The 22,776-nt window shown below is 49.2% G+C and overlaps 3 protein-coding genes and 1 gene segment (V, D, J or C); 3 read left to right on the plus strand and 1 right to left on the minus strand.

Annotated features, from left to right (window-relative positions):
* The first annotated feature begins 61 nt into the window (after window positions 1–61).
* Window positions 62–852, plus strand: LOC116498582 (feather keratin Cos2-3-like). The gene is made up of 2 exons (XM_032202917.1): window positions 62–140; window positions 545–852. The coding sequence occupies exons 1-2, from the start codon at window positions 62–64 to the stop codon at window positions 850–852; spliced, it is 387 nt and encodes a 128-aa protein (XP_032058808.1).
* Window positions 853–5,373: 4,521 nt separating this feature from the next.
* LOC116498475 (feather keratin Cos1-1/Cos1-3/Cos2-1-like) lies at window positions 5,374–5,670 on the plus strand. The gene has a single exon (XM_032202766.1). It carries the CDS (start codon window positions 5,374–5,376, stop codon window positions 5,668–5,670), a length of 297 nt encoding a protein of 98 aa, XP_032058657.1.
* A 7,585-nt stretch (window positions 5,671–13,255) lies between these two features.
* Window positions 13,256–14,404, minus strand: LOC116498313. The segment is given in 2 exon segments: window positions 13,256–13,581; window positions 14,356–14,404. Coding segments are annotated over 2 exon segments (375 nt in total).
* A 4,412-nt stretch (window positions 14,405–18,816) lies between these two features.
* LOC116498533 (feather keratin Cos2-3-like) lies at window positions 18,817–19,604 on the plus strand. Its single transcript, XM_032202852.1, has 2 exons — window positions 18,817–18,895; window positions 19,297–19,604. The coding sequence occupies exons 1-2, from the start codon at window positions 18,817–18,819 to the stop codon at window positions 19,602–19,604; spliced, it is 387 nt and encodes a 128-aa protein (XP_032058743.1).
* The last annotated feature ends 3,172 nt before the right edge of the window (window positions 19,605–22,776 follow it).

A 22,776-nucleotide genomic window follows, 5' to 3' on the forward strand; every position in this document is an offset into this window, starting at 1 on the left:
TTCAAGATGAGCTTGTCAGAAAATTGTTACCTCTGCCAAGGGAGACTCTGGGCCAGCAGCAATGAAGGACCAGTATAAAAGGCAGCTCAGCTCCCTGCTCTCCCATCCAATTCTCTCGCCTTGTCCTCCTTGGGAACCAGGTGAGTCTGAAGCCCTCTCTCCTCCTCTTCCAAAGTGGAAGGGATCTTGCATCAATAGACATCAAATCCCATGGTGGCTCAGAGCTATGGAGTTCAGTGCCTTGGAGTTCCTTGCCATGGGAGAGGGCTGGATAGAGAAGTTCTGTATAGGGAGAGGTTGGGAAAGGGGTCTGAGGAAGCTTTTGGTTTATGTACTATGTGAGGGTGTTCCTGAGCCAGGCTGCTCTTTGAAGGGCCTTGTCAGGACAACGTGATGAAGACCATGTGCCTCCTGGCACAGCCTCCACATCCACCTTCAGCAGTTGCCTTGGCTCTTTTGTGATGGGGTAACTGAGCTGATCCTCACCTACCCATGCGCTCTGCTTCCTCTCTACCATCTTTCCCAGGTGCATCTCCAGCCCAAGACATGTCCTGCTACAACCAGTGCCTGCCATGCCGGCCCTGTGGCCCGACTCCACTGGCCAGCAGCTGCAACGAGCCCTGCGTCAGGCAGTGCCAGAACTCCACCGTTGTCATTGAGCCCTCTCCCGTGGTGGTGACCCTGCCCGGCCCCATCCTCAGCTCCTTCCCGCAGAACACCGTTGTGGGATCCTCCACCTCCGCTGCCGTTGGCAGCATCCTCAGCTGTGACGGAGTCCCCATCACCTCTGGGTGCTGTGACCTCTCTGGCATTTCCAGCCGCTACTGTGGCAGAAGGTGCCTGCCCTGCTAAAGAAGCCAGTGGCCATGGCCCTGGGGTTCTTCTCCCAGGAACTTCGTATATGGTGCTACACAAAGGAGGAATCTTCAGGCCATTGCTTTCTCAGCTCCTGTGGCAAATGCTGGCAGGAAGGGGCCAGCCTGTGCTTTCTGAAAACATGGTTCATGCCTCTCCTTCCATCTCTCCACCTACCTCCTTCTCTTCCTTTTCCATGTGCTCTTCTTCTCCCTTGGTCTGTGGGGCTCCTTAGTGCCAGCCCTCCCACTGTGGTAACAGCAGACACATGCCCTGCATGAACTCCACCATGAGCAAGGGACACTACCTCTATGTTGGCCTTGGTGATTCCCACACTGAGGGGCTTCTGCTTGGAGTGACCTCCTTTTCCTCTCTACACTCATTAAAGATTTCTGCATCCCAGCCTTGTGTGTAGATTTTTCTTCCCTCCGTGTATGCCCATCTGAGCTGCCCGGGGAGGATGGCTTTGCCCTTGGTGGGTATAAGATGGGTGTTTATGGAACCCCTTCCCCACTCCCAGAAGAATGGCAATTTGTGACACACTGCAGAGGATTGTCTCTTGGGCACTGCCCCTTGGAGATGGAGAAGACATCCCTGGCTTTTGCAGAGAGATAGAGGGAGGGTAAGGGAAGGAAGAGAGGAGGGGAAGCGAAGGGAGAGGAGGGGACAGGAGAGGAAGGCAGGGGAGGGGAGGGAAGGGAAGAGGAGGGGAATCATCACAGCACTGGATAATATGGATGTTATTTTGTTCAGGGAGATGTTGGCAAGGGATGTGTATAGAGGAGGGAGCATGTCCCAGGGCAAAACACAACCGTAGCCAAGTAAGAGCGAGCAGACAGTGTCTTGTGTCTCCTCTTATGGCCTCCGCCCAGGCTGAGGAGTGCAGCTGCCCACGTTCCCCTTTGCAGGCTCCACGGTTATGGAAGCTGAGCACATATCCAGGAGACACACAGACAGGGATGTGTATGCCCCGTTTGGGGAAGATATACCCAGTCTGGTACTGGCAGTAGCCGCTTTTGGGGGCCCAAAATGCTCCTGATGCATTTGCCTGGAGGCCGAGACCTCCTCCCCCTGCTCCAGGAGCTGCACAGGGACCTCCTGGCTCCAGCAGCTGACAGCATAGGCCGGGGGCAGCCTCGCCCCCAGTCTGACTCTGGCAGCTGGCACCAAATCTGCTCTCATTTTTCTACCAGGAGCTGGCATTTTCTCCTTGCAGTACACGTGCACACAGGTAAGGACAGATTCCAGAAGAGGACAGGACACCCCGCTCCGTCTGCCCTTGTGTGCTCCTCCCAGCTCCCCTTACCCTGCACGTCCCCACATGGGTTTGTATAGGTCTATCCCACACCCATTCCTGCCGGCGTCCATGTTTCACAACCATTGCAGTTGCAAGGCTCAGGCTGATCTTCCTGGCAGTGGCACCTGTGGCTTCTTGATAGGCCAACAACTGGTGTGAATTGCGAGGTTTCTGTCGTGATCGCCTTCATGTTTCTTTGGTCTGGTCGCTGTCTCTGTATGCTTGTTGATTGTGTTCCCTTTTCTTAGCGTCCCAACTGAAAACATCCCCAATCTGATAATCGCGCTAGCATAAACACGGCCACAGCCCCGCATAGCCCCCCACAAGTGGTGTGCCCCCTCCCCCCCATTTGGTCTCCTCACTGCCTCCCTCATCATCTGTCAGAGAAAACAAACAAAGAAACAAACACCCTTTGTTTCTCAGTTTTCCCATGGCTTCCTTCACCTTATAGGTCTTCAGGCTCTAGGTTGGTGCATGGAGCAGGGGCATCACAGCCCTGGAGATGATGAACACCACTGTTCAGGGCGATGTTCGCAATGGGGTGGGTAGAGAGGAAGGAGCATGGCCCCAGGCACAACACAACTGCAGCCAAGTGAGAGTGAGCAGACGGTATCTTGTGTCTCCTCACAAGCCTACTTCCAGAGGGCAACAAGGAACACCCTACAGGAGCTCAAGGAAGACAGGAAAACTGATGGTGCTATTGTAATCAAGGAGCACAGCAGTGCAGAAGCTCTCAGCAGACGCCAGCTGCATGACAGGTAGCAAGTCCCAGAAGAAGCCGTCAGTTACTATGTAGGGGCAGCACAGGATTATCGAAGCAGGAGTGCCACTTGTGCCAAGGAAGGGTGCAGGAGCTCAGTCCACAGGCTTCCCACCAAACAGGCACATACCTTCTCTCCCATGGCAGTGGATGGTAGATGCCAACAGATCTATCCTGGTCCTTGAGTGTGAAGAGAAGATCCCATTTTAGGCCCACTATTAGAGGAAGAGGAGCTAGACCACACAGCTAGAGAACAAAATTATCCTCACTACACAGAAGGCATCTAAAAGTATAAGAGGCATCATGAGCTAGCCATTGTACATATCAGTGAAGGGGAAGTTGCAAAAGATAAACTACATAGGAGAGTGCAAGATGGTCTTTGGGTACCATCATCACTAGTGAATTCCCAGTCCAGATCAAGAGATAGATGTCTTAGAACGGTATGATAGAATTATAGAACCATAGAATGACTTCGGTTGGAAGGAACCTAAAAGATTGTTGAGTTCCAGCCCCTCTGCCATGGACAGAGAAGCCACCCATTAGATCAGATTGTCAGGGGCACTCTGGTCTTGAACACCTCCAGGGAATGGGCATATACATGTTGTCTGTTCATACCATTCTAGTGCTTCAACAACCTCTATGTTTCCTCCTAACATTTAATCTAAATCTCCCTTCTTTTAATTTAAAACCATTCCCCCTAGTCCTATCATTACCTGACCCAGTAAAAAGTTGCTCCCCATCTTTTTTATAAGCCCCCTTTAAGTACTGAGCAAGACATAGTACACGTGAGTGAAGGGGAAGTTGCCAAAGACAAACTACATGGGACAGCTCAAGTGCTGGTTGGGCACCACCCTCACCACCATGAGTGTATTCCCACTCCAGGTCAAGTGGTAGATGACAGAAAACGGTATGACAGAACCATAGAATGGCTTGGGTTGGAAGGGACCTTAAAGATCACCGAATTCCAGTCCCCCTGCCAAGGCACTTGGGCCAGGGCTCTTGGCAAGACGTCAGCTCTCTTGGGCATTGCATTTAACAGTTGAGAATCTCATTTATTAGCCTGAGTAGTAGCGGTAAATTAATCTGCTGGAGTGCCCCTACTGAGCACTCCTGGGTGTCAAGGCAGGCATAAGCTTACATCATTTAAGGAGAAGGTGTACTTTTATTTTATTTTATTTTATTTTATTTTATTTTATTTTATTTTATTTTATTTTATTTTATTTTATTTTATTTTATTTTATTTTATTTTATTTTATTTTATTTTATTTATTTCATTTCATTTTATATCATTTTATATTTTATTTTTTTTAAGAAGAATGAAAACCTTCAAGCTGTGGGAGTGAAGAAGGAATTTTCTATGGACAGGATCTGCACTGTGTGTCTTGGGAAAATTCACATGCTTCTGTCTGAAGCTACAACAACAGCAGTTTCCCAGCACCTGAAAGATTTACTTTCTGTCTACATTCCGCTATATATTTTGTAGCACTAAAACAGACACTTGGTTTTCTGTTGGGCCTTTCTTTAGAGATCCAGGAAGGGCTCTGTACAACCTCTCCCCTCATACAGACATCCCTTGGTCAGAGCAGAAGGAGGCAAAACATGTCAGAAGGTTTTCCCCGAGGGCAGTGTTAGGTGGGGTATGGTCACAGGTAGGAGCTGGGAAACCTGTGGCCAAAAGGGCCCCAAAGAGCCCCTAAGGAGACACCCAGGCTGAAGTCATTTGCCATTACTGGACTCTTCCAGCATGTGAGCTGAGTCTTCTGCCCACAATGACCTGTGTTGCCTGGAAATACTTGGGCCTCCCTACCTGCCAATAAAAAGGTGACTTAACTGGGGAAAAGGCATGGCACAAAGCAGGAAATAAAAAACATCACAGGAAGGAAATACACAGCCCATATCATTAGCTGGGATGTTTTGCATTCAAAAGGAGCTTGTCAGAAAATAGTCACTGCTTCAAGGGATGTCTCTGGGCATGGGGTGGCTAAGGTCCATATAAAAGCCAGCCCAGCCCTGTGCTCCCTCATCCACTTCTCTGGCCTTCTCCTCCTTGGGAACCAGGTGAGTGCGAAGTTCTTCCTTGTCCCCCTCACTCTTCAACAGGACAACTAATCTCTGCGGACCTCTTAGCTGCAGTCAGCTCTGTTCCATGTCAAATCTTGGGGCTGCTGGTAGTGGGAGAGGGAAGTGGGGAGAAGGTTTGCCATGGAGGAAGTCTGGGTGTGTACTACAATGGCTTCTTGGCTATAGAACCTTTGCTGCAGCCAGATACGCCCTGATAGCTTCTTTGGGGCCCTAGCAGGATGAGGTCAAGAATCCCTCACACATCCCTGCACAGCCTCCAGCTCCCAGCACGGCCTATGCATTGGTTTCCTCAGGGAGTGGTGACAGGCTGCTCCTCTTGCATCCCCATGTTGAGCTTCCTCCCTGCCCTCTCTCCCAGGTGAACCTCCTGCCCCCAGACATGTCCTGCTACGACCAGTGCCGACCATGCCAGCCCTGCGGCCCGACCCCGCTGGCCAGCAGCTGCAACGAGCCCTGCGTCAGGCAGTGCCAGAACTCCACCATCGTCATTGAGCCCTCTCCTGTGGTGGTGACCCTGCCCGGCCCCATCCTCAGCTCCTTCCCACAGAACACCGTTGTGGGATCCTCCACCTCTGCTGCTGTTGGCAGCATCCTCAGCTGTGACGGAGTCCCCATCAACTCCGGGTGCTGTGACCTCTCTTGTATTGCCAGCCGCTACTGTTGCCGCCCCTGCTAAAGATGCCAGACCCTTTCCCAGACCAGGACCCCAGGAACTCACAACATGCTGCTGGACAGAAGAACCTTCATGATATTGTTTTAAATTGAGCTGACCATCTCTGTCTTGTCCTGTAATGACAGATAAGAAGGGGCCAACAAGGGGTCTCTGACAACACAGCTCATATCTACCTATTCTGTTTTCTACTCACTCACTCATACTTTTTACCCTCTATTTCTTGTTGCCCTCTGCTCCCCTCCAAGCTCTCTGTGAGGCCCCCGGGAACCAGCTTGATTTGAGTGCCCTCTAGCCTCTCTCCACTTGTGGGCCAGGTAGATGTAGCAACTCTGCAATAGGAAAAGCTGAACAGATTCTTTTTCTTCTCCTCCTGAGCTTCACTCTCGGGGCCTCCTTTGGAGTCACCTAATTTTCCTCCTGAGACTCAATAAACATTTGCAGCAACCCTGAATGTGTTCTGGTCTCGTCCTTCCATCTGCATAGAGATGGCCAGGGAGAAAGTCATTGCTTTGGTGGGAATTAGCTGTGGCTGTGGGCACTGCCTCAATCCTCTAAGCTTTGGACGGCGGTGCACATTGCAGCAAATCACCTTTCAGGCACTGTCTCTTGAAGGTGAGGAAGACATCCCTAGTTCTTCCACAGCCAATGGCCACCAGTCCTTGACTTGTAAGTCTCTGCCTAAATAAGTTCTGTTAACATTGGAGGCCCCAGCTCTGGGGCATCTTGCTTTGCGTGGAGCTGTGCTGGGGGTGGAGGCTTGGACAATGATGTTCCCAAAGGATTGCAGAAACTGGGAATGGGTAATTGTCTTGGGGATGGCCCTTTGTCTCGCCTCCACTTTTCCCTCTCCTTGAGCACCTGATCATAGGCAGCATGCCAGGGTTTGAAGAGCAGATATAGCTTCCTTGAGCAGCCTTATCACCCTTCAGTACAACATCTGGCATGGCACAGCTATTCCCACAAGTTCATACTCCTACCAGCTACAGCAGGACGCATTGGAACACCCAGTCACTGTGAACCCAACTCCTTATTACATGAAGGCAGGCCCAGGACAGGGACTGGTGCCCAAACAGTCATGGCTACTGCATCTTGGATTGTCTTCCCCAGGCATGGAACAACGTTCAACAGACCCAGGAACTCGAAGGTTCCATAGGTGCCACAACCCCACAATGCTCCAGATAAGACATTCTGTGAATGCAGAAATCCCAATGACCACTGAGAGATGGCAGTGAGAATGGGACCTGATTGTACACTCAGTACAATCTGTATATGGGCCCTGAATGGCACAAGACATGCACCAGCCCAGCCACAGGGCACACACTGGGGGATCTTCTCCCAGGCATCAAGCTCCTCTGTCATTCCCAGAGCCACAAGGATGAAGTGGTCCTTGTGCACCACGCAGCACCACTGCTCCCCACACCCAAGCCAGGGCGTTCCCACAGTAGCACACCTTGGGGCCCTGTGGTGTACACAGGGTGTACACAGTGCTGTGCACTTTGCTTTCACACAGATTCTACATGTTGCCAGTGCAACTTCTGCACATAACACATCTGTTGCCCAGCTTACAGCAATAATCAATAGGTGCTCCTGAGCCAGAAATGTGTCCTGTCTAAGACTGATGTCTGAGGTGTAGTAGCATACTCACAATTTGAGATTAACTTTTTTCTAGGAAATAGAAAAAACCTTCTAGAGAACAAGTCAAATTGTTGATGCCATCTTTCCTATTCCCTGCCTGCAGCATAAGTTAATCAAGGAGAACAAGACCAACATTTAAAAAAGATGTTGTCCACATAGCATCTCATTTTCTCTGAAAAACATGTAATAACAGTACTGTAGGATATCCTGAGTTAGAATAGACCCACAAAGATCACTGAGTCCCTCTCCTCTAGCTCCACAGAGGACTACCTACAAATTGTACCACGTCTGAATGTTCAAACGCTTCTTGAACCCCAGCAGGCTTCATGCTGTGACCACTTCCCTGGAGAATCTATTCCAGTTCCCAAGCCATGCCAGTCTCACTTGCAGCACACTGTCAAGCAAAGTACAAATATTGACATAAAGGTCCTCAGAGAATGGAAACTCTGGTGAGATTGGAGGCACAAGCACAGAATGCCTTTTGGTGAGTGAAAGACAAGGGAAGAGAGAGAACAGCAAAGAGGATGCAGATGTAGGGGTCCCAGATGCCCTGGGACCAGCTGGACACATGCCTAGGGTCAGGTGAATTATGTGCACATGTGCACTAGCACATACTAAGAATGCATATGCAATACACACACAGATTGATGGACACATGCAAGCATGCATGTGCATGCATAAATGCACAGTTCCATAGATGCTCTGAAAAATGCAGGTGCAAACACTGCATACACAGGAACACGAGGCCATGCATGTGTACACATGCAGACATAGGTACATGTGTGCACTCAGTGCCTCTGATGAGTTCACAAGGGCTCTGCCCCACACGTGTTCACACACATTCCCAATGGGGCAGGGGCAGAGGCCAAGGGCAGCTGACAGAGGAGATGCTGGGGACCTTTCTGGCAGGGCATACCTGTGGCATTCTGAGCAGGACAAGGCTCCAGAGGACAGGACAGCACAGTGTGGGGATGCACAGGGACTGCCCAGAGAGAGGAGTCCAAGGAGGTCAACCCATTTCTCCAGAAGGCAGCTTTATAAGGAAGCGAAAAGAAACCCATCAGTGCAGCCCACCTATCTGGAAGCCAACTCCATGGGGCTGTTGGAGTAAGTTGGGAGGGAGGGTAAGGAGGGAGGGAGGGAGGGAGGGAGGGAGGGAGGAAAGGAGGGAGAGTAGAAGAGATGACATATCTGCACATAGGGAAGCCCTCAGATGACCAGGCAAGGATTGCAGGGCTGGGAACAGCTGGGTCCCTTCCTGTTACCAGTCACAAACAACACCACTTCAGTACCCCAGGCCAGCATCACTTGTCTGCACTGGACCAACCATGTGCTTGAGCCAAGACCTCTGCTACCACTGACTCAGTCCTTGCCCAGAAATCACACAGAAATTGCACACAGAAGAAGCCTCCAAAAGGGAATGGGTGTGGCATAAGCCAGGAAATCATAAAGACAGTGTAGAGGGGGAAACAGCCCTACAACCCATGTCATTAGCTGGGAGGGTTTCCATTCATCACAAGCCCCCTAGAAATTTATCACTTCTCTGAAGGCTACCTCTGAGCCTGGGACAGTGCAAGGCCGCCAGAAAAGCCAGCCCAGCACCTCACCCCCCTCCTCTTCTTCTTCTTGGAAACCCAGTGTATCTGAAGCCCTGATAAGATCCCCCAGCATGGGGGATCTGCTGGCTTTTCTCCCTCTTTTGGGCTGATTCCTCATGTACTGGGTTGTGGTAATGGTGGTCATGAGAGAGGAATTGGGAAAGTTGTGACTCAGAGACTATGTGGGACCTGTCTGTGGTGGATTGTCATCTAAGAGAGACGCAGTATCCTTGTGGGTCCTGGCCACTCTTTTCAGATCATGTCTGGATCAAGATATTTTGCTCCTCACATGTCCCTGCACTCTGCTTCCTCCCTGCCCTCTCTCCCAGTTGCACCTCCTGCCCCAACACATGTCCTGCTACAACCAGTACCTGCTGTGCCAAGTCCTGCAGCCCAATGCCACTGCCAGCAGCTGCAACGAGCCCTGCATCAGGCAAGGCCAAAATTCAACTACCATCATCCTGTGATGGTGGTTCTGCCAGACCCCATCCTCAGCTCTTACCCACAGAACACTGCTGTGGGATCCTCCACCTTCACTGCTAGTTACAGGATCCACAGCTGCGATGGAGTCCCTGTCAACTTTGGGTGCTGTGACCTTTCGTGCATTTCCATCTGCTGCTGTGGTAGAAAGTGCTAAAGCCACTGGTGACACACCACACAAGGACCCCTGAGAACCCAGAAGGTGATGCTGGACTGAAGACAGAGCTTCTGGCCAATGATGTTTGAGAGGCTGAGCACCCTGTGTCCCTCTTCCAAAAGAGTGCAGCTGGGGCTCTCTGAAAACATGGCCAAAGTCTAACTTCCATGTCTTCTTCTTTCTCTCTACTCTATTCCCTCCCTTCCGTTCTTCTAGGCTGTTAAGACCTCCATACACAGCCTGGGGGTTCTGCTGGTCCCTCTCCCTTTGTGGGACAGGCAAATGGATGTCCTGTGGGATCTCTACCATTGGTGATGCACACAGACTTCTGGCACTTCCTTGTGCTACTTGCCACCTCTGATAGCCTCCTCTAAAAGTGATCTCATTTCCCTCATCAGCATCATTACATGTTTCTGCATCCCACCCTCACATTGCAAGGTAAGAAAGTCACTGGTGTGCAGGGGAATATGGTGAGCACAGGAGGGTGTGTTCAGACTCCCAGTGGAATATGGGACACACTGTAGTGGGGACACTTCAGGCACTGTCCCTTGGAGCTACAGTGGTGTACAAAATCACAGTGATTTTGTACAAGAAAACAATATTTTTTTTTGGTATTTTGGTATTATTTTTTTTTTTTTTGTACAAGAAAACCAAAAAACACAAAAGATTTTGTGTACTCACAGGGATCACAGGGATGTACAAGAGAACCACAGATCCTTTCCTGTGCTCCTCCCCACTCGGGGATCCCCTGTTCCTCAGGGGCTGGAGGAATACAGTTCTTTCTGAAGTTGTGTGCCAGCACCGTTATGTCCTCTCTAAATGCCCACTGAGGGAAGGTCCACGCTACCAGCCCAGGGGAAAAGTCAGAGGACAAAGAAGTTTTTTTGCATGGGACTTCCAGACTCCAGTGAGTCTCTGTCCCATCGCTTCCTGCCCATAGTATGGAGCAGAGCCCACAGATTGCCAGAGTGAGGGACTGTGCCTATGCCTAGGGTGGGGAGGGGTGGTGGTGGGGTGTTCTGCAGATGGTGCTGTTCATGGAGGCATTTCCCTTGGGAAGCCTCCTCTGTACTCAGGGAAGAAAGGACACAAATACCCCTGGGGGAAGAGAGAAGAGCTCCAGGCAGGGCTGGTTCCAGGGTGACTGAGCAGTTACAAAATGTGGTACCAAGAGTGCCAGTCCATAATCCCAGGCAAGAACAGGAAGGAAAGCACTGTTCCTGCAGAGGTGTTCAATGTCCCTAGAGACTCCTTAGGGATGTTATATATGGAGTGGTAATTCTTGTCGAGAAAATGGTTGATATTAATAAAGAAGGGGGAGATTTGGGAATGTGGCCATGGGGGTTGGAAAGCCCCGTGGTTGAGATAACATTAGACTCTTAACGATGATGCCATCAGAAATATAAAAGAGTTTAGAGGGAACAAAGAAGGGTGATTCAGGAGACTCCATGCAGTCTCTGGTTTCTTGTTCTCCAGCCATTAAGGCATGGATGTTTCTGGGTGTTTGCTGTTGTTGTTACATTTAAAGTTGTTTGGCCAATGAAAAGTTGTTTTGAAAAGAACTGCTGTGGAGAGAAGGGTATAAGAGGGGAGCCTGCCCTCAAGATAAAAAAAAAAAAAAAGGCAACACGATGTGATGAAGTTACATCATCAATAAAGAAGCAGGAAAAAGAAGTGAAGAGGAACAGGCTGGCAGAATGGAGACCAGGACGGGAACAGGCACTTTGATTGCCTCATGAAGATAGGTTCAGCCAAACTCAGCAAACCGCTCAGAGAAGCTCGTAGAGAAAGTCGCTGGAAATAGGCGCACTGGAGCTGGAAAGAAGCTCAAGCTGAGAGAAGCGGACCTGTGCACACAACTGCCTCTTGCTGGTAAGCAGTTGTGCATTATGGGGAATTGTATGTCCTTAGAAACAAAGACTGTCCTGGTAACCTTACAGCTTATTCTTCTTCTTAACAATTAGACAGTTTATGATCCTGAAACATGGAACCAAACTGAGGTCAAGGTGTGGGTCTCTGCAACTAAAAATGACAAGGTTGCAGTGGGATTGCTCAGCACCTGGCGAGCAGCCTCTGAGGCCTTAAAGAGCCATGTGGAGACACAATCACAAACGTGTGGCTTGCCAGACAGTGAGGGAGCTGCGGGCTCCTTTACTGATCCGACTGCTACGCCATGGGCCCCTCTGCTGCTACAGCCATCGAAGGCTTTTGCTGTTACGCCCCCTGCTGACCTGGATGTGCCTTTTGACCCAGGCCTCATTGGCCTTGAAAAAGAGATGGATATGCTTTTCTTCGATTCGGGAAGAATGGGATACAAAAGGCCCGAAGACCGAGTTGCTTGACAACTTAAAGTAAGACAGTTCAAAAAAGTTCAAAAGGAATGGAAAATGGAGACTTGTTTGCAGTCAAGAAAAGGAATTGAAAATGGAGACCGTTAAGTCATGGAACTTAAAGGATTGTTTGTTACCTTTTCTGATTGTACGTATGTATAGGCATACTTGGGTTTAGTACGTAAAAGCAATGTTCTTTATATTTAGAATGTTTGATGTTGGTGTGTGCGTGTTAATGGAGTGTAGACTACCCGCACACCCAGCGCTGTTTACTTGCCTTTTATACCTTTTATAGCTTTTATACCTTTTAGAAATATTTGTTTTATAAATATTACAAAACTCAGATTGAGTTGAGACTTCATTTATAACAGGGAGAGGATCCCAGGGGGGTTGAATCAGACCCCTGCTGAGACAAGGCTGAGGCTGGTGCTGCCTTCCTTGAGAGCACAGAGGAAAAGGGGGCCCGTGGTTGCCCCCTGCTGGAGCTGCCTGCACTGAGCTCTTCTTTCTGGGTTGCTTTGCTTCTTGCTCTTGCAAGCAGACAGAAGAGCTTCCTTGAGTCTGAGGACATCAAAACACCACATTCAGCATGGTTTGTGAGATGGAGGAACCTTTATCAGCATATCCTCATTTCTCCTGCTTTGTCTCAGCATTTGCTGCATGCAGGACACCTAGGTTCTCCCAGACATACAATCCCCCACTGCTGTGGGAGCTGGTCACTACAAAACTGCTCTCTGTGCAGGAGCTGCAGATGATCACATACCCCTGGCACCCCTGAGGAGACAACAACCACCCCATCTGGTTGTAAGTCTTCATTTATATCTTTCTTTGCTTGCTTATTGTGATGAACATGGAGATCTCTTGGGCATTTGGCAATCAGGGATATTCTATGTGCTTTGTTCTGTCCCTCAGGCACAGGTTTTGGACATGAACTGGCTGCAAGTCTGGAGATGATGAAATGGCTCAGAAAAAAATCCATTTTATTTACTGACTCATTGAAGAGAGAAAAGAACACAGCAAATCTCTGTCAGAACTTGTTCTAGGAGTCTCTGGGCTCAGCTGGCCATGATTTGAAGCAAGTTGCTTTATCATGGGTTTTCAGGAATTTACTAAATCTGGGATCAAGGGGCTGAGAACAAGCCCCCAGGGGAATCTTGGTTCCCAGCAGGATCTACCCTATTCAGGTAGCCCAGGAAGGGAAGAAAAATAGAGCACTGTGGTCCTGGTCAGCCAGTCAGGGTCAGCACTCTTTGCACAGCCACAGGCACCAGCCCCTTTGGGAAAGGGCATCTGGCTGGCAGATCTCAGGGTGCACAGGGGAAGCAGAGCAGCCAGGGGAGAACTGAGGACGCCATCCCAAAGCTCTGCCTTGCACTCCCTTCCCAGGGTTATTGCTCAACCAGTGTAGCTCCCTGCACCAGGGTGTCACTCACAGCACAGAGGTACAAGGCGCTGTCAGAGAGCTCGACTTCCTTCAGCTGCAGAACGCTGTATTTCTCCGTGACGTTCAGCTCTGTGGTGAAACGGTCACTCTGCTTGGTGCCTGCTATTGCTTGATTTGAAATCAGCTGAGGGCCTTGGCTCTTCTTCTGCTCGTACCAGAGCAAGCCCCTAAAGTAGGAGGTCTCGTATGTGCAGGTGGTCTCAAATGCATTTCCCTGCTCCACAGTGACTTGTCCTTCTTGCTGGGTGACGGACACCTGCCCCATAATTTCTGGAAGAAAGAGGTCAGCAGCTCTGTAGGGAAGTCTCCAAGCAAACAGGAGTGAATTCAAAGCTGTGGGGGATAAGGCTCCCTGTCCTTTGCTGGGCAGAAAGGTCCCAAGGCCCAGTCACAGCAAGGTGGTTTGGGGGCAGAGCTCCTTAAGCAAGAGCGGACCCTGAGAATAGCTGTGCTGTGTGCCTGCTCCTCCTGTCTGCTCTCCTTCTGCCCAGGGGACCAGGACACAGCCTTTCATGCCTAGCTTTGTGTGCTGAGTCCAGCAGCCTCCAGTAGGTTGAGGGGCCCATGCAGCTACAGGGAAAAGGTTCAACCTGCTTCCTAATCCCTGTCATCTCTGGGGATTCTGACACCAATCAGTATACACAGGCTGAGGTGAGTGGTGTCAGGAGGGAGCCCTGGCTGAGTTGACAAGCAGGAGAACATTGGAGGCCAAGGCAGGAATGCATCAGGCAGAAGACAGACTGGACACCCTGGTAATGTCCATGGGAGGAGAGCTTTAATGTCTCTGTAACCAGCTTTAATGTCTCTCCAACTGAAACCTCATCTGGTGGACTAGAAGAGAGAGGCAGAAAGAATTGGACTGAAATAACAGGAAAATTAGGAGAATGACCTCACGTCTCTCTTGGTGCAGAGCCAGTAATGGGAGCCAACATTTATCAACATTTCCCTTTGAATCAGGAGTTGTTCCCCACTTAAATGTGGTAAGGTTGATGAGGGCTTCCTGGGGAAAGAAGATTTATACCTTGATTAAAAGCATGCACTTACCCAGCAGTTGCCCCAGGAAGGCAGTGAGGACGAGATACCCACGCTGCATGCTGAGACCGACCCTCCTGTTTGCTGCAGGAGAGAGAGTCAGAAAAGCACCTCCCAGCCCCAAGAGAACAGAGCTGCCGGAAATGACTCTGCTGGGGGAACAAGGGGAGATGCAGCAATGAGAAATGATCTGTTCTGACTGTGCCCAAAATGCTCCCTGGGGTTTCTCCCAATTCCAGCAGGAGCTACCATTGAAAAATTTCAGTCAGGAACCCTGCTGTGCAACATCCCAGGGACTGTGGCTGTTTCTATTTCTGTTAGGAAAACCTAGCATTTGCAAGAGGAACCTGGCTCCAGTGGGGTGTGGGATGCCACAAGCCTGGGGTAGAGGGGGAACAAAGACAACCTATTCCATAGGGGGAGGTGTGGTGAGTCAGCAGGGAAAAGGATGTTGGATCAGTGGGTTCCCAGTGTCTGAAAGGGCATCTGAAAGGGCATAACTTGACCTAGGCTATTCCCTTTTCCTTTTGGTGTTATCTCCAACTAATGGTATTTTAATTGGAATTGGAGGGTCACTCTTACTGGCCTTCATCTACATTCATGATCCATCCTCACGAATAATAAAAAAAAAGAGAAGCACCATAATTCATAATTTTTTAGTTAGAATTTTTTCATGTTCAAGACATTGTCTTGTGTTCTTTCGTGGTGTTCCAGAATAGTTTGGCTCCATCTGTCTTTTTGTCCTGCAGTCAAGTATCAGAAGCATCAAAAAGCTCTTCCTTAACCTTCTTTTGAAGGCTGAAGAACACTGTTTCTCTCTGCCACTCATCATGGCTCACACTGATGAATAACACAGATTTCACATCTGGAAGGAGCCTCTGCAGTTCACCTGACTCAACATCCTGATCATGCAGGGCCAGCAGGGTGTCCTTGGCTATGTCCAGAAGGCTTTTGAAAATCTACCAGGATGAAGACTCTACAGCCTGGTGGGGCCATCTCCTCCAAGGCGTGGTCAACCATGCAATGAAAAAGTATTTCCTAATGCTCAGAAAGAGCCTTCTGTGTTTCATTTTGTGGCCATTGCTTCTTGTCCTGGCACTCATCCCCACAGAGAGGAGTCTGATCCCATCTTCTTTGTGCTGTCCCTTCAGTTATTCCTATACATGAATGAGATCCACCTGAGCCTTCTCTTCTTCAGGCTGAGCAGTCCCAGCTCTCTCAGCCTTTCCTCAGAGGAGAGATGCTCCAGTCTCTCAATTGTCACTGTGACTCTTCTTTGTCTCTCTCCAGTATTTCTTTGACTTTCCTGTCCTGGGGAGCCAAGACCCATATAGAAATGAGAGCCAACATTTAGACACTCTACTCCTGGAGTGGCCTCTCCAGTGCTGAGTAAAGGGGAATGATCTCCTCCCTTGACCTGCTGGCAACACTGCTAATGTATCCGAGGACACCATTAGCCCTTTTTGCAGACAGGACACAGTGTTGGTTCATGGTCAGCTTGGTGTCCACCCAGGGCTTTTTCTGCCAAACTGCTCTCCAGACTGTCAGCATGTTATGCACCCCATGACCATCTTGGTGGCTGTTGAGGGATGCTAGCGAAGTTGCTGCCTCTGGCAGGTACCAGAGCATTGGGACTCTGGTTCTAGACTGCTTAGTGCACCCAGAGACTTTCAGAACTCTCTGTTCTTTGCTGATGGATGGGACTTCTGCTTTCCCTTTTGCAGGCTGGGCCAGTAGCAAACCTGAGCGTGTATCCGAGGAAGGCACACACATGGAGACACACACAGGACACTAATATAGCTGCTCATACAGACTGCAGCCACAGGCAGGTCACTGCCTTTAACAACACCCAAAAGAACGCCACCAGTACTCATCAAAATGTTCCCTACAGAAAGCCAAGCCCCATTCCTCTCCTCTGTCTGGTCAGGATTGAAGATCCCTGCTGGAAAACACAACCTTACCTACTAGATGTGCAATCACACCCATGTTCATGCATTCCATCCCTTGGGAGGAACGAATTAAAAGGAAATGAATGGCAAGGAGGATGGGATGAGAGTGGCAGATTGGCAAGGAGGATTGTAAATGCACACAAGTGACCTTGCAGCTGGGAATGCACAAAATCTGGAGAGAAGTAATGTAGGAAACGTTGCAGCACGGGCCCTCAGCCCATCTCATGATCCTGCCTGGAGCCTGACTCCTCCTACCCAGCATGTGGTCCCCCTCATTTCCTTTGGTGAGGCCAATCTGATGTTTGCTTTCCCAAGGGATGCATGCCATCACCCATTGATCTTGCAAGTATCTCCACCCTCACAGGGATCTCTCAAAGATTACCATGGGTTCTCAGCATGCCCAATTTCCACGCCTGGGTCCTGGGCTCCCTTAGCCACCTCTGACTCAGACTTTACACACAGCTTTCCTCTCATTCACCAGCTAGTCCGTCTTGAAATATGCTTAAGAAATGGCACAGATACACCTCCACATATCATGTTAAAGTCACTAAGTGTTGTGGTTTAACTGATGGGCAGCTAAGTACTGTGAGACGTATGCTCACTGCCCCTCTGCTGTGGTGAGGGGAGAGAACGGGAAAAAAAGAAGTGTAAGAGCTCATGGGTTGAGATAAGGACAGTTCAATAAGAAGGAAAGGCAGAAATAAAAATAATAAAAGAAAACAACCACCAAACTAGTGACACATAGTGCTATTGCTCACCAAAAGCCAAGCAATGCCCAGCCATTCCCTGAGCAGTGGCAGCACCCTCATCCAACTCCCCAAGGCATCATGGATGAGCAGGACATCACATGTCATGGGATATCCTTTTGTCCATTTTGACTCTGCTGTCTTTGATACCACTCGATCATTAGCTCTTTTTTCCCTAAAAGAGATAAAATATGTCCTTTGAGGACAAGGTAAGATAACCCAGGCCTTGGAGGTGTCAAGAGGATGATTAACTGAAGAATTGCTAATCAAGAAGGCCATTATGTTGACATTCTTGAGGGAAAACATCCTGATGTGTGTCCTTGAATACATCATCAGTCAATGTAATCTGAATAGATGGCTGAAAAGAAAAGATCAGGAGTATTCCAATGTGAACTCTCTCTATACTATCCTCATTATAAGAGTAAATATCACACCCCTAATCTGAGAGACCCTGCCCTAACGAGGGACCCTTCCTCTCTGAGGATGTGCAGAACAATTCTGACATGGCAACACTATGCTAATTAAGGAAGCAATCAGAGGCAATGGGATTAGACAAGCACATAAATGTATTGAGAAGGGGTTGTATAAAAGCAGTGAGGAAATTTCTAAGGGGTGCCAGATTTGTGGGAAGTCACTGGGTACCCTGACTTGCACAATTCCAAAATAAACAATCTCTAAAACCTTCTGTGTGTATTGGCTCATTGAACACCAGATAATGGATCTGGAATTTTAACCTGCTTGTGCCCCCTCCCAGCTTTTTATGCACCTTCAGCCTCCTTGGTGGGAGCCTGGTATGAGAAGATGAAAAGTCCTTAAATTAGTAGAACAAGAGTACTGCAGAAGTTAAAATGTATGTGTCACTGGATGAGAATTCCCTTTTCAATCTTAGGTTTTCTTGGTGTCACCATCTCCTGGCAAACCAGTACCTGGGTATTGATAACCCTGATGGACTTAATCACCTTGTCAGTAGGTGCTCCACACACCCTCATGGTGACTCAGCACTGGGGACTTGATAACACCAATGCCCTTTCTCACCACAGCAATGGCTGTCTCCACACACTGGGGCCAGTGAAAGGGAGAGACAAGGAGGCAGGGGTGCACATTAAAAGCCCCCATCCACATGATGGATATTTGCCTTACTGTTGGTTATGCTAACCACACTGCCAGGCATCCCTTCCAACCATTCTACAATTCCGTTGTTCTGTGACACTATGGCATTTTTTGTGAACTCACAGACTGCACCAAGACACATTGGAGTCAAAAGGGGAAAGAATATTTTTTCATGGACTGCAGTGCTAATATGGATGAAGTCAAAAGTGAGTAGAACAAATCACACACCTTAGGAGACAAGAGATGACCATCAGAGTGAGTTGAGGAGGAAAGAAAAGGGCAGGATGTAGCACTTCCTCATGCATAGGCGTACTTCAGAATCCAACTTGAGCTTGTGGGATCTTCTTCCTCAGAATACTACTTCAAACATCCACAACAATGTCACCCAGACAGATACCACCTGACTACTCAGGACACATCCAGCACTTAAAATGAATCTTCTGCCATCACAGATGCATTCTTGCCCTAGAAATGCTTGAGCCATTCAAACCAGCACTCTAAAGAAACCATCACTGGGGCATGGTCATGGCCTAAATCTGGAAATGAAAAGGCAGCAGTGTAGGAAACCAACACAGACCATACATATCATTAGTTGGGATAGTTTGCATTCAAGATGAGCTTGATAAAAAATTATTAGCTTTGTTAAGGGTGTCTCATGGCCTACGGCAATGAAGGACCAGTATAAAGAGCAGTCCAGCTCCCTGCTCTCCCATCCAGTTCTCTCGCCTTGTCCTCCTTGGGAACCAGGTGAGTCTGAAGCCCTCTCTCCTCCTCTTCCAAAGTGGAAGGGATCTTGCATCAATAGACATCTCACCTGGTCGTGGTTCAGTGCTATGCTGGGCCTCAGAGTTTCTTGCCATGGGAGAGGGGTGGATACAGAAAGTCTGCGTAGACAGTGACTGGGACATGGGTCTGGGGCGGCTTTCAGTTTATGTACTATGTGAGGGTGTTCCTGGGCCAGGCTGCTCTTTAAAGGGCCCTGTCAGGACAAAGCGATGAACACCATGTGCTTCCTGGCACAGCCTCCACCTCCACCCTCAGCAGTTGCCTTGGCTCTTTTGTGATGGGGTAACTGAGCTGGTAAGTCACCTATCCATGTGCTCTACTTCCTCTCTGCCCTCTCTCCCAGGTGCATCTCCTGCCCCAAGACATGTCCTGCTACAACCAGTGCCTGCCATGCCGGCCCTGTGGCCCAACTCCACTGGCCAGCAGCTGCAACGAGCCCTGCGTCAGGCAGTGCCAGAACTCCACCATCGTCATTGAGCCCTCTCCCGTGGTGGTGACCCTGCCCGGCCCCATCCTCAGCTCCTTCCCGCAGAACACCGTTGTGGGATCCTCCACCTCTGCTGCCGTTGGCAGCATCCTCAGCTGTGATGGAGTCCCCATCACCTCCGGGTGCTGTGACCTCTCTGGCATTTCCAGCCGCTACTGTGGCAGAAGGTGCCTGCCCTGCTAAAGAAGCCAGTGGCCATGGCCCTGGGGTTCTTCTCCCAGGAGTTTCATATACGGTGCTACAAAAAGGAGGAATCTTCAGGCCATTGCTTTCAGAATGTCTGACCTTATCAGCTCCTCTGGCAAATGCTGGCAGGAAAGGGCCAGCCTGCGCTTTCTGAAAACATGGCTCATGCCTCTCCTTCCATCCCTTCACCTACCTCCTTCTCTCCCTTTTCTTTGTGCTCTTCTCAGAAGAGGGGTCTCAGCTCAGAGTGACCTGCTTTTGCTCTGTACACTCATTAAAGAATTCTGCATCCCAGTCTTGGCTGTAGATGTTTCATCCCTCCGTGTATGCCCTCCTGAGCTGTTCTGTGACAATGGCTTTGCCCTCGGTGGGTATAAGATGGGTGTTTATGGAGCCCCTTCCCCACTCCCAAAAGAATGTGAGGTTACAACACACTACAGAGGGTCTGCAGTGTGTTGGGCACTGACCCTTGGAGGGGAAGAAAACATCCATGGCTATTGCAGATTGGGAGAGACGGAGGAAGGAAGGGGAGAGGACGGGAGTGGAGATGGGGGGGGGGGGGTGGGGAGGAGAAGGAGAGAAGGAAGGGGATGGGATGGAATGGGAGGCATCACACCACTGGAGAAGATGGATGCCACTTTTTTGAGGGAGACATTAGCAATGTGATTGGTACGGAGGAGGATGGGATGGCCCCAGGCACAACATAATCGCAGTCAAGTATGACGGGTAGTAGTGTGATGGGTAGCAGGCCCCAGAAGAAGCTGTCAGTGACTGTGTAGTGCCAGTGCAGGGCAATGAAAGGCAGAGTGCCACTTCTGCCAAGGAGGGGAGCCCACAGGCCTCCCACGAGACAGGCACAGACCTTCCTTTTCATGGCACTGGAGTACTTCATTGGGTGGCAAATGGACACATATTGGTCATAGGCCATGATTGTGAAGAGTAGATCCCAGCATTTAGGCCCACTAGTAGAGGAAAAGGAGCCAGACCACACAGCTAGAGAATGAAATTATTCTCTCTGCAAAGAAGGCATCTAAAAGCATAAGAGGCATCCTGACCAAGACATGGCACATGTCAGTAAAGGGTAAGTTGCCAAAGACAAACTACATGAGAGTTCAAGTGCTGGTGGGGCATCACTATTACAAGTGTATTCCCAGTCTGGATAAAGAGGTAGATGACTGAGAAGAGGATGATAGAATTATAGAACCATACAATGGCTTGGGTTTGAAGGAACCTTAAAGATCATCGAGTTCCAGCCCCCCTGCCATAGGCAGGGATGCCACCCTGTGGTGCAATTGCCTGAAGTAACTAGGAAAATAAAACTAACATTCACATTTTAAACAAAATGTACAGCATTGAAGAGGCTTTCAGGGTAGGGCATAACTGCATTACCTGAGTGTTCCCTAGGCTTAGATGCTATCGTGCTGGGGGAACTTGGTGTGCTAGCTCTAATGAGCATTATGGTGTGTAGAGTGAAGTGGAGACACCATGGCTAGGCTCTGTGACCAGGTGGGGGACTCGATTGTTCTTGTGCACACCGAGACCTATAAGCTGCACTTTTTGCTACCCTGATCTAAGGACTCATCATGTTTTTACAAATGCTGTACCCTAGTATACTTTTACTCATTATAATATCGTTATAATACCAAAACACACCTCCATCCCAAAAGTTACCTGCCTCCAAGGTGCAACCACCCCTCACTGAGCAAGTGCTCTGAATTTCTCAGAGCCTGTTACTTTAAACAGAGACGGGAGAACTTTTCACCAATCATAACTAAGATATGCTTGACTAGAGTCACTCAAGCTCCACCTAAAAGATAGAAAATAATATAAATTGGCCTAAGAGAGAGGGGATTGTTAGGGAAGATACCACCATCAGGGGGGATACCATCCCGAGGGAATACAACATCCTGAGGACCTCCTGACTCCTGGGACCAGTCAACGGGCTAAGCTTCTCTTCCCCCCCCCCATTGGCTTTTGGGTGAGATTTGAACACTTGGTTATAAATCTCTCTAGAGTCATTGATCCTTTTAACATATTAATTTCTAGGCTGCACACCTGTAACACCTGTAACGCCTGTGTCACCTGTGTATTTCATGCATGCTAGCTTGCTTTTGCAGACAGTCACTATCGCTGGCAATCCAAAGAACCTGTGTACCTGTTGCTGTAATAAATCGCACTTGATGGCATTGTTCCTGGTCGTGATAGCTCTCATTAACTGTGACTGGAGTAAGAGTGGTTATACGTTATTGGTGAATACGTAGCCATGATAGTTCAGTGCTTTGAATCCAACCAGACCCCTAACAGTTAATGCATTATTGGTGAATCTGTGATTGTGCTGGTTCAGTACCCTGAATCCGACCCGGCCAATAACAGTTAATACACCCCTTAATGCGACACACCCACTAGATCAGCTTGTCCAGGGCAATCTGGTCTTGAACACCTCCAGGGATTGGGCATACACACATTCTCTGTGCATGCTGTTCTAGTGCCTCAACAACTTCTGTGTTGCCTCCTAACATTTAATTTAAATCTCTCTTCTTTTAATTTAAAACCATTCCCCCTAGTCCTATCATTACCTGACCGAGTAAAAAGTTGCTCCCCATCTTTTTTATAAGCCCCCTTTAAGTATTAAAAAGCTGCAATGAGGTTTCCCCAGAGCCTTCTGTTCTGCAGACTGAACAGCTCTCTCAGACTTTCTTTGTAGAAGAAGTGCTCCAGCCATTCAATCATTTTGTGACTGTCCTCAGGACCTACTCTAACAGGTCCACATTCTTCTCATGCTGGGGACCCCACACCTGGCTGTGGTACTCCAAGTGGGACCACACAAGGTCATAGCAGAGGGGGACAATCACCTCCATCGACCTGCTGGCCACTCCTCTTGATACAGCCCAGGATGCAGTTGCCCTTCTGGGTTACAAGTACCCACTGCCGGCTCATGTTGTGCTTCTTGTCCACCAGAACCCCCAAGTCCTCCTCCACAGAGCTGTTCTTAATAAGTTCTTCACTCTGTCTGTACCCATGCCAGGGATTGCCCTGATCCAGCTGCAGCACCTTTCAGTTGGACTTGAACCTCATGTGATTCACATGGACCCACGTCTCAAGCTTCTCCAGGATGGCATCCCTTCCTTCTGTTTTATCAACTGCATCACTCAGTTTGGTGTTATCTGCA

Source organism: Aythya fuligula, chromosome 24 (genome assembly GCF_009819795.1).
Source record: "Aythya fuligula isolate bAytFul2 chromosome 24, bAytFul2.pri, whole genome shotgun sequence".
NCBI lineage: Eukaryota > Metazoa > Chordata > Aves > Anseriformes > Anatidae > Aythya > Aythya fuligula.

What these genes read in the sequence shown, in the direction of transcription:
- LOC116498582 (XM_032202917.1), top strand. Translation starts at nt 62, where the DNA reads ATGAAGGACCAGTATAAAAGGCAGCTCAGCTCCCTGCTCTCCCATCCA. An exon ending in TTGTCCTCCTTGGGAACCAG is followed by an intron (nt 141 to 544) that starts GTGAGTCTGAAG and finishes CTCCAGCCCAAG; the next exon opens with ACATGTCCTGCTACAACCAG.
- LOC116498475 (XM_032202766.1), top strand. Translation starts at nt 5,374, where the DNA reads ATGTCCTGCTACGACCAGTGCCGACCATGCCAGCCCTGCGGCCCGACC.
- LOC116498533 (XM_032202852.1), top strand. Translation starts at nt 18,817, where the DNA reads ATGAAGGACCAGTATAAAGAGCAGTCCAGCTCCCTGCTCTCCCATCCA. An exon ending in TTGTCCTCCTTGGGAACCAG is followed by an intron (nt 18,896 to 19,296) that starts GTGAGTCTGAAG and finishes TCCTGCCCCAAG; the next exon opens with ACATGTCCTGCTACAACCAG.